The 10639-nt window shown below is 42.1% G+C and overlaps 1 protein-coding gene across 1 annotated transcript; it reads right to left on the bottom strand.

Annotated features, from left to right (window-relative positions):
* Window positions 1–2213: 2213 nt before the first annotated feature.
* On the bottom strand, window positions 2214–3053 carry LOC101579652 (melanoma-associated antigen 8-like). The gene has a single exon (XM_012517457.1). The coding sequence runs from the start codon at window positions 3051–3053 to the stop codon at window positions 2214–2216; it is 840 nt and encodes a 279-aa protein (XP_012372911.1).
* Window positions 3054–10639: the final 7586 nt, after the last annotated feature.

The raw sequence follows: 10639 nt of genomic DNA, 5'->3' as shown, positions 1-10639 counted from the left end.
TGGCTCCAGGTGGATATACCTCCTCACAGCAGGAAACACTGTAGACAGCTAAGTTAATGAGAAGTACAGTGTGCATTCTGATATGGCCGGGCCCTGTAAGAGATCACAGTCCATCACGGATGCAGCAGGAGGCACATCTGAGGATGAAACTCCCAATGGCTAGTCTTCCTTACTTCCTTATGGATGAGCGGAGGCTGGGAATTGCTGGCATCACCATTTGGAGAATTTCCATGATCACTTTGCCAGGAATATCCTTTGCAGCCTGCTAAGAGTTACACCACTGGGGCAAAGACTGAGATTAAAATGATGCCTGCTAAGACTAAAGACAAGACTGAGACAATAGATTATTGTTCATGGTTAATGATGTCATTCATCTGCCCTTGCTACACTGCAATCAATATTGCTTAAGTGACAATACTTGAAATCTCTTTGGTTTATAATAATGTGACCCATGTACTACTTGCCTCATTATTTTGCTTCATAAAAATTCTTTTCAGAGGTAGCAACTTGAGCAAGGCATTTGGAATCCCTCTTTTTTATTTGTTCAGAAATTTCTTTTTTATGAATTTTATTTTGAAACAATTAGCAATGAGACAGTTTCAAATCAGATTAGTACAACAGTTATAGTAATTAATGCATTGCATATTGCATATGGTTGTCTTCATAGTAATTATTGAGAGTACAATAATTACTATGTATTGTAACAGTATCATGCAGACATGATATCTTATGTTGGATCAAACAGAAAAATACGCACTTCTAAGCATAATCATGGACGCTATGCTTCCAGTTAGTCTGCCTCCACTTCCCTATATCCATAACGCTCCATCAGGGCACACCCAATGACTACATTTTTTCTACTCAAAAGCACCTAAACTTCCTTGCCTATCTGTAAGTCTTTGCCTAAATCAAGGCATCATGGCTAATTCTCCACTATTGTATCTGTATATACAGAATAGTTAGGATAGTTATACCACTACTCTCTCTTAATTTAATGAGAAGAAAGATTTGTACTAAAAGTGTTTGGAATCTCTCTTCTTTTGGGAAGCTGTTCCAATTCCCCAGTCCTCCATTTATATTCTCCAGTCCTTTTCTACAGTAAATTGCTCCACTATTAAATTGTTTGGAGCTCACGCTGACCAAGAGTCAATGGGATTCATTTTCACAACTAAATTTATTAATATAACTGAAGAATCCAAGCAAATTCAGTTATGCGCACAGACTCACACACACACACACACACACACACACACACACACACATGCTATAGAGTAACACAATAAAGAAAAACAAAAATCAAAGAAGTAATTTTATCAGTACATATATATATATTTCTAGGTACAATCTAAATTCAAGTCAATTTCTTATACATTATGAAGAAAATTTTTATACAAAACATATTTTACCGTCACAAAATAAAAATATTTCTATTCATTCAACCGAAAGGGAAAATCTCTTATACTTGCAGTACACTAGGCAAATTGATTTCTAATCAATGTCAAATAAAATCAGGCTCACATCACAATTCACAATTTTCCAATCACATCAGAAAAAGAAAACACATGAGACATCACAATCATTTCTGAAATCATATTTTCATGTGACATTAATCTCTCAAAAAGAACAAGATTTTAAAAAGCATAAATGAAACTCATCGCTTTTTTATAACAAAACTCAGTTTATTTAGTGAGCTCAGGATTTTGGAGCCTGCATGGCAATTTTTTTAATATTATTTTTTTAAATTTTTTGTCTTTTATTTATTTATATATTATTTTTTCCATAATTTTATTTTTTTGCTTTTTTATTTTTTTATTTTTCAACAAATAATACACTGCATATATTCTTCTTAGTGGTTAATTGCTGTACAAGATGCGGACTTGTGATCCTATTTACAAACACCATTAGAACAAATCATTTTATTAAGAGAATGTAACTATATATCTATCCCAACCACTTTGAATACACAGATACAAAATGGACTACATAATTTTATTGAGAAACAAATAGCAATGAGACAGTTTCAAATCAAATTGTTAGGACACTTTCAATAATTAACACATTGCATACATTCTTCCTAGAGGTTATTTGCTGTACAAGATGTGGACATGAGATCCTATGCTTTGGAACACACCCTGTAGCTGTCACTTATCTTGCCCAACAGAGGCCTTAGACATGTCTTTTGTCTTACTCAATGCCTGCTTCTGTCAATATGGTCAAGCCCTGGGGTCTTCCTCATCAAGCATGATGGCATGCTCTAGTACTTTCATCTTGGTGGTTTCAGTAAGGGCCCTTGGACCCCACAGGAACTCATACTGAGCAGGATCACTGGTAGGAACCTGCTGGTACGCCAGGTACTCTGCCCGAACCAAATCCTCTCTGATGAATTTCCAGGCATCCTCAAAAGCAATGTGAGCTCTCTCAGCTAATACCTTCCTATGTCTCACAATTTCCTTAAGGTGCTCTTCACTAATGTGGTTGCCCCTTAGGAAGATCAAACTCAGGATGAGTATCAAAAGGTCACCTTTAGGAATAATCTGATCAGTGTCATCCAGTATCCCACTATAAGTGAGGCCCAGGGTAGAGAAAAGCTCATATGCGTGGGCCCTGGAATCCACTTCCTTTATAATAATGCCAAAATCCAGACGCATGCACTCACAGATTTCCCTAAAGATCACAGGGAAGTCATCAGGGGAATCATGGTCCACCATGTGCACCACTTCTTCCATGGTGATCTGCTCATTCCTTTGATACTTCTGAAGCAGAAGTAGCACAATCTTATCTAACTTATCTTTTCTGAATGCATCGATCCTCATCTGACGTGCATCCTTGTCCTGGGACAGACCTGCACCCTCCTCTTCTTCAGTGCTGGAGCCCGCATGGCACTGACTGCTTTCACTGGAAGCCATGGCAATTGGAGGAGAGCAGACACCACGAGGAATCTGAGGACTGCTTGGTGTCACACTCCCAGGCTCTTCTTGTGCTGTGTCTCCCACTAAAGCACAGGAGGAAGAGGATGTAGAGTAATCAGTAGCTGCTGGTTCCTCTTCATGCATGTGATGCTGCACAAGACTGAGGCCTTGTGCACTTCTCTGATCAGGATGGACTCCCCCAAGGATTCTCTCTGGGCTTCCCTGACCATGAGGCATCATGATATTCTGTGGAGACAGCAAGACCTTGTTTAGGATTTAGATGTCTGGAGGAGAAATGGGGAATTTTCATGTCCCTAGCTCAGAATCACACACTTGTTGCCTGCCACAAACACCCATTTCGGGACTTCCCTCTAGGGGATGTTTGGGCTTCACATGCTCCAGTCTCCATGATCCTGGGATACCAAATGAAGCTGTGTGCATGCTGAGGTAGAGATCATAGGACAAGGCTCTAAGGAAGACTGGGTGCCATAGGAAGCCTGGGGACTAGGAAGAGTCCTTTCTCAGGTAGAGATAACCCTGAGTTTACAGCAAGGTATGCAACTCACCTCCAATCCAGTACAGTGTTTATTCTGATGGATGAAATGATGGCACTGAGCCACAGCTAGTGCTTCACCACTGGCTCCTGCAGGTGATAAAGGAGGCCACAAGAAACATCCTTGTAATGAAAACCATAAAGACGATCTGGGACCCAATATATAGGAGCATTTCAATACCCACAGAATATATAATTGACAAAATCACACACCCAGCCACAATGAGAATTCTGAAAGGAGTAGGTATAGGGGACTCATCCAAATCTCTTCAACAGAATCTGTGGTAAAGCAATGACCAAGTTCATACTAAAAGGGACAAAATGCAAACCTTTCTCAGAACAATCAAGAAGAGAACAAAGAGATCAAGTATGATCATTCGTGAATGAAACAATTTGGGTGAAATTCATAAGTATAAGTAACTAAGACAAAGAAATCAAAACATATGTATATGAAAGAAAGAGCTACAAAAACAAAAGGTGAGACAGTTTTCAGAGGACTCAAGGCAATAAATGATTTCTAGACTTTAACATAAAAAGAGAAAGATCTACATTATCATGACTTGGAGTTCACCTGATCTACTACATAGAAGACCTCAAAGAATCCAAAAAAATATTCTGAAAACTGAATTAAAAAAAAAACTTCTGGAGATGGTTGCATACTCAAAACTTAGAAGTGAATACTGTTCCTGCACATAATTAATTCCATACAGAAATAAGGGACACAATAACTGTCACACTGTCAATGAGAGAAACTAAGTATGTGGAATTCTTTGTTACCAAGGTTGTGAAAGACTTTTTCAATGAAATCTACAATAGTCTTCAAGGAGAGATTGAATGCAACAAAAGAAAAGAAAATGATGCGTTTTCTAAGATAGGCAAAAAGGGTACTGTAAAAGTGGTCATAATTCTAAAATGATTGTAGAAATGTAATGGGGGCCCAATCAAAATTTCAGAAGGATTCCTCACAGAACTCTTGAAAACAACACTAAAATTTACACAGCACCAGAGGAAACTTAGATTTTTTTTGTATTGTAGGGAAGTGTCTATAGGACGCTCAGGGTCTCACTAGTAGATCAGATTTGTAGTGATCCACCTGTTTACAGTCTTGCAAGTGCTGGGATTACAGGCACATGCCACCGTGCAGTCTCGAAACATAGACAAATAAAAGCAATACTGGGAAACAAGTGCCAGGTAGGAAGCAGGACAATCCTTGATCTCAAATCAAAGTACAATCTACAGTAATAAAAAATCAGGGTGTTGCAAAAAGGAAAAAATAAAGACTGCTAGAGGAATGCAACAAAACCCAATACAGCAACACCACCAAGGCACCTCAAACATCTTATCTTTGACAAGGGTGCAAATAATTCTCATTGTGAGAGGACCAGGGCAGATGATCACTTTTACTTGTGGTTCTCCTTATGCAGAGATCCTAGTGTCCCACAGATCCTGCTGTGTAAGTGAGGAACTCCCTGCTTAATAACCCTGCGTGGGGCTTCCCTAGACTCAAGAGCATGGGCAATCATCTCTGTGTTTGTCTGTATTGCAGAGGACAAGTCACCCTCATCCAAGAGGAAGAGTGTGCCATTTTCCCAGCCTCACCTTGAGAAGTTGGATGATCACACACCCAGTCTCCATACCTAGGGAGTTCCAGCCCTGACGCCTGGGGCAGAGAAGGCCTCCATGGTCTATTCTAGTGGGGAGGTGTGGGTGCCCTCATTCCTCCCCCTGAGACCTGGCCCTGGTTCCTGACATTCTCGTTCGCATCTCTGTTTACTGAATGTGCCTCTTCTTCTCAAGGGCAAAGCCAGGAATTGCCTCATTGTCCAAGCCTGCACTTTGTGGACCAGACCCAACAACAGAGGGATCTGGATTGCTCAGAAATGGGTTTGCTGTGTCAGATTTTCTTACTCCTTTCAGGACCTCACCTACCGTAGTTACTGGTTCTCATTCCTACCTTTTCATGTAGAAGAAACATCAGAAGGACACATTTGCCTCTCTCTGATGCCAGAGGCTGCCTTAAGTGGTTAACTCCCACAGGCCTTCACAGAACTGACAGAAAATTTTAAAACATTTCTAGAGTCCTCAGTGCTCTCTCTCATCTGAAGTTGAACTCTCCCAAAGCCAGGACCCTGTGTTCAATGTCATACCCACTTTGTCACTGTGAACATTGAGTCTGCCTCTTCGGAATTTCTCAGGTAGAGAGGCCACCATGGGAGTGGGTGTGGAAGTGGAGTGTCGTGGTAGGAGTGTTTGAGGTACTGGTCTGATAGCACAGGCAGGGATGTACTCACTGGGGACCCTATCCATGCTCAGAGCTTCCACATTTACAGCACACCTTCTGAACCTGACCTACTTGAGCCCAGGACCTGTCTGCTGCTCCCACCTGAAGCAAGGACCTAAGATCCAGGCTCTGAATTCCAGGAGTTACTGACAACAACAGGTGCTCACCTGAGATTATACGCTGCACAGTCAGCACTGCCAACAACAGCAGATACGGGTTATTTGCAGAATCTCAATGCTTCTTGGGGCTTCCTCTCTCATTTCAGCCCATCAACTTAACCCAACCAATCTGGAGTCCTATCTTCTAAGCCCTCCTGCAATGCTGACCTCAAAACAAGCTGACCCAGGACCACCCAGATATGTCAGCTGTCCAACACACCTGCTTAGGCAAGGTTAGGCAGACACAGGGGACCGCAGTTAGATTCCCCCACATGGCATATCAGGATAGCCCTGCCCGCAGGGCAGGCCGATTGCAAAACAAACAAACAAATAAATAAATAAATAAATAAATAAATAAATAAATAAATAAATAGAAAAAAATATTGGTGACCTGGAACACATATGGCTCAGCAGGGAAACCTATCATATTTTCACTGTATGCTGTAGATCCTGTCCACTGTGTGTGTAAACAAGTAAATCAACATGGATGAGGAAACTTTGTGATCTGAGGCTCAAATCATGTGCAAGGTGGACCTGACAGCCCTGACCTCTCTGTGGCCTCGATCTCCAGTGTAGCTTTGAAAACCAGGTTCTGTCTCTGCACTCAAGGAGCCCTGAGACAATAGAAGCTGATGATCTCAATCCCCACCCCCAGCACTGCACTCCGTACCCCCACACGGTTTCCTTGTTGCTGAGCTGTAACTGTGGCAGATGCAGGCTGCATAGGGAACCTCACCTGGCTCCTGGCATCCTCACGCTCCCCTCAGGGCTTCATCTTGAGGTAACTTTGCTCTGCTCCTCCCAGTTCCTCCCATATAAGCCTCTCTCCCTCCTTGTTCCTCCCATATAAGCCTCTCTCCTTAGGCCCAGGTTCCCAATGTCCTCTAGTGGTGCCCTGAGGGAAAGGGGTGCACCCCTAAGACACTTTTGCTTCTATTCAGGATCCCTTGATCTACTTCACCCTAGAACTTTTTCTCCTCCCACTGCAAATAAAGATTTAGTAAAAAGCTGTGATTCCATTAATAATTGAGGAGAAAGAGAGTCCTCTCCTGAGAACAGTGCACAGTGATGGACCTGTGGCAGACACCAGGCTTTTCTAGAGCATTCTGAGATCTTCTCCTGGGCTGCAGATTTGGGAGCACCACCACCAAACCTTTACCTGCACCTAATTGACCCCAGGCTTTCTCTGCACCTCCCAACTGAAGCTCACTACTCAGCAAAAACTTTTGATATCTTCTCTGGACCATGGACTACATTGTAGTTGCTCTCCTGACATTTTTGAACCTTCTTCTCAGGACAGAAAACAGAGATTTTGCTAGAGTATTCAGGACCCTCTCTGTGAAATGGGGCTTTCTCAGTGCCCTCTCAATCTTCACTTTGACCTCAGTGAACCCAAGTCCTCTGCACCCCTCCCATTGAAATCCAGGCCCTCAGCACAGAGCTGGAACTCTGCACTTGGGATCCTCCGAGGCAAAAGTGGGCCTCCACCAGGGAACTGTTCCCAGAAATACTGGGAGAACATGATGTATCTGATTTAGTCCGCATGCCTTTCTCTGAGGGGTGGCTTTCTCATTCTTCCTACAACCACTCAACATGACCCTCTCTGTGCCCCGCACTCTCTGTTTACTCACCTGAAGTGCACAGCTCAGAAGAGGACCTCCAGGTGCTCTGACCAAAAGTGGAGGCAGAGAGGGAATTATATCTGGCAATGTTCACATGATCTCCCGGTGATGACAGGAGGAGGGGAAAGGAATTCAACAGATTCCTCCCTCTAACCTAGGGATCAACATCTTGGTTGTTGTCAAAACCTGTACCTCAGTCCTCTATGGACGTGATTCTGTTCCTCACTGTGCAAGCCACCATTTCCTGACATCCCTGAGGCAGAATATAATTCTTACAAAACTGCTCCTGTGTGGTGCAGGGCTGACAAGAAAGGATGATCTGGAGAGTTAGAGGACCCTGTCTCAGGGTAAGGATATGTCTTCTTCCCCCACATCCCATGACAGTGAACCCTAACTGTCCAAATCCACTCTACTCCTCTCACCTGAAGCCTAAACCTCCCAATATCATCTCATGTTGCCCTGACCCAACAGGCAGTAAAAGTTTTTTCTATTTCTCCCAGTACTGAGGGCTCACAGCAACGCTGGTAAACTAGTGCTTAATATCCCCAATCTAGGTAGGAATATCAGCTTGGTTCATTATAAACCCTAAAGCAGGTCATGGAGGGAACTTGATCTGATTTCCTCAGACTAAGAACCTGACTCTGAGACTCCCCCAGGAAGCAATTTGGTCTCACTTGAAAATCATTCCTCTCAGAGCAAGAATGACAAAACAGAATACCTGGATTGTTTGGTTAGAGTCTGTCAGGGACAGGGCTTGCACACTCCCTTCTGCTTTCCTGCATGACTAGCAGAGATGGGTTTCTCTGCACTCCCTGATGAAGTGATAACCTCAGAACCAGGCCACAGCACTGACCCCAAGAGGCCCATGACACTGACCATCACATTCATCATTGTGCCTGGGGATAGACAGATGGGGAATGATGGTATTCTGTGTGTCACCTTCGTCCTTTCTAGAGGTCTTCACTTTTGTATGAGACATAGCCTAGGCCCACATCCTCCTTCAACCTGAGAATGTTCCCATCACATGAAGACTCTGACTCCCAGTATTCCTGGGGGAGAGATGGGAGACTCTTACTTGTTTGTAGAATAACTCCAGTTATAAAACATTCATCACTGCTATGATTATTTCTCTTGTGTTCATTAACTGCTACCACACAGCAGTTTTGTTCATAAGCAGTCTTGAATTATCAGGGTGATTTCACATGATCTTTAGTAGAGTTTCGGTAGTCACACTCCCTCCAATGACCTTGTATCCTGAAGTTACAAGTAGGTCACTGGAATTTCTGGTATGAGCTGTTGCCTCAGCCCGTAAAGTGTTGTAGAAGCAGGAGTTTTAGAAGTTTCTTCCAGCTCATGTTGTCATGGGCCTCCTACGTGGGCCGCAGAGCAGACGCTCTACTTCACTGTGCATCCAAATCCAAACACAAGTCCCAGGTGAAGAGCCTGCCATCCCTCTCATCACTTCTTCATGGTTTGCCATTTGCATTTAGCTGCTTATTCGTGTTTGTTAGGCCTGACCGTCACACTCTCTTCCACTGATTTCCAGGGTTAATACACGAAGCTCAGCATAGTAGCCTAACCTGTGTTTCAGTTTAGCAGAGCATAGAATGTGTAGGGGAGCGTGAGTGAATCTAGGTGGTGTTTGGTGACTGTGCACTGTGTCAGGGTTATCATGTATCACATTGAACCTACCAATTAATGCTTGCAATTTAGTCAAACCAGTGTAACACTATATAATACTATAATAATGTAAAGAGACACCTCTTTTCACTAACCGCTTCTTTTCCCAGAGAGCATCTGTTCTTTACGTACATGATATAAGATTCCCAATAAATTTAATACAGTTTGAGAAACTTTTCTATGATGTCCAAATGAGAAATGTGAATTTCAAAATTTTAAGGGCATATTTCTCAGGTTTTAGAGTTAAAATAAATGGTTAGATGTTTCTGTTTTGACTGGAATATCTTTGCTATTCATTACGCTACAGCTCTTTATCATAGTTGAGCCCTTGTCTTGGTTACTTTTCTCTCATGGCTGGGACAAAATACCTGACATCCAAAATTAAGGAAGGAAAGGTTTATTTAGCTCCCAGTTAGTGAAGGTTTCAGTCCATAATCATCTGACTGCAAGGCAGAATGTCACATGGCAGAGGACAGCAGTTCATTGCAGAAGAAAACAGCAAGATAGCAAGAGCAAGAAGGCAGAAGCAGCAGAGAGCAGGGCTCTCTCCCATCCTTATAGCTCATTCAGGCTACCCACAAGTGTAGCACTCACACCCCCAATCCCAGGACTGGATCAGGAATTAATCACAAACTGTACAAGTCCCCTGCCCCATCACTGCATGAGGCTTTGGGGTGCACACCTAGACACAAACCATAACAGCCCTACTGAACTACCAAATTAAATGTACACTATGAAAATATTAACAAAAATGTGACTTTCCCATTGCTAAATGCACACCTATTCAGAAGCACAGTTACTCAGTAAAATAAATTTCCAGCAACGTCTGCTGAAACCAAAAAGAAAAAACTTCAGTTTTTCTTTTCAATATTTTGAAATTAGTCTGTTTCTTCTTTTTTATTTTATTTTCTCCTTTACCTCCTACTAATGAGTATCACTGCTGACTAATGTCCAGCAGGATGAGTACAACTGTGCTATAAAAATATGTTAATAGAAAGCCTTGCCTGTATTATGAAACTATTACTGTATTACCACCATGCTGAGAGGTTCAATGTCAAATTGCCACAGATTGTTATGCTTAAAGTCATAAAGAAAGAAACCTAACACCCATATCAAAATTAAGACTATTGTAACATATGTTTAAAAGAATGAATTAAGGCTATGTGATTTTCTGCCCAATAGGTGATGCTGCAGATTGCAAATATGATTAAGGTTACAAGAACATGTTTTATTTCTTCCACATATTCTTTTTACCTTTTCTGTTTCTCAATGGAGAGATAAATTGTTTTTGGAAAAGCTCACCAAAGTCCTCCATAGAGATGAAGAGGCTTCTAAAAATGTATACATGGGGTCACTTGGAGCAGCTCTGTGTCAGTGTAGTGTCTCCCCTTGTCTCTTTGATTACTGGGTAAAAACTGTGAGCTAGAATAAACATG

Source organism: Octodon degus, unplaced genomic scaffold (assembly GCF_000260255.1).
Source record: "Octodon degus isolate 3935 unplaced genomic scaffold, OctDeg1.0 scaffold00181, whole genome shotgun sequence".
NCBI classification, from domain to species: Eukaryota; Metazoa; Chordata; class Mammalia; order Rodentia; family Octodontidae; genus Octodon; species Octodon degus.
The sequence above is the reverse complement of the archived record's forward strand: the minus strand, read 5'-3'. Positions and strand labels throughout refer to the sequence as shown.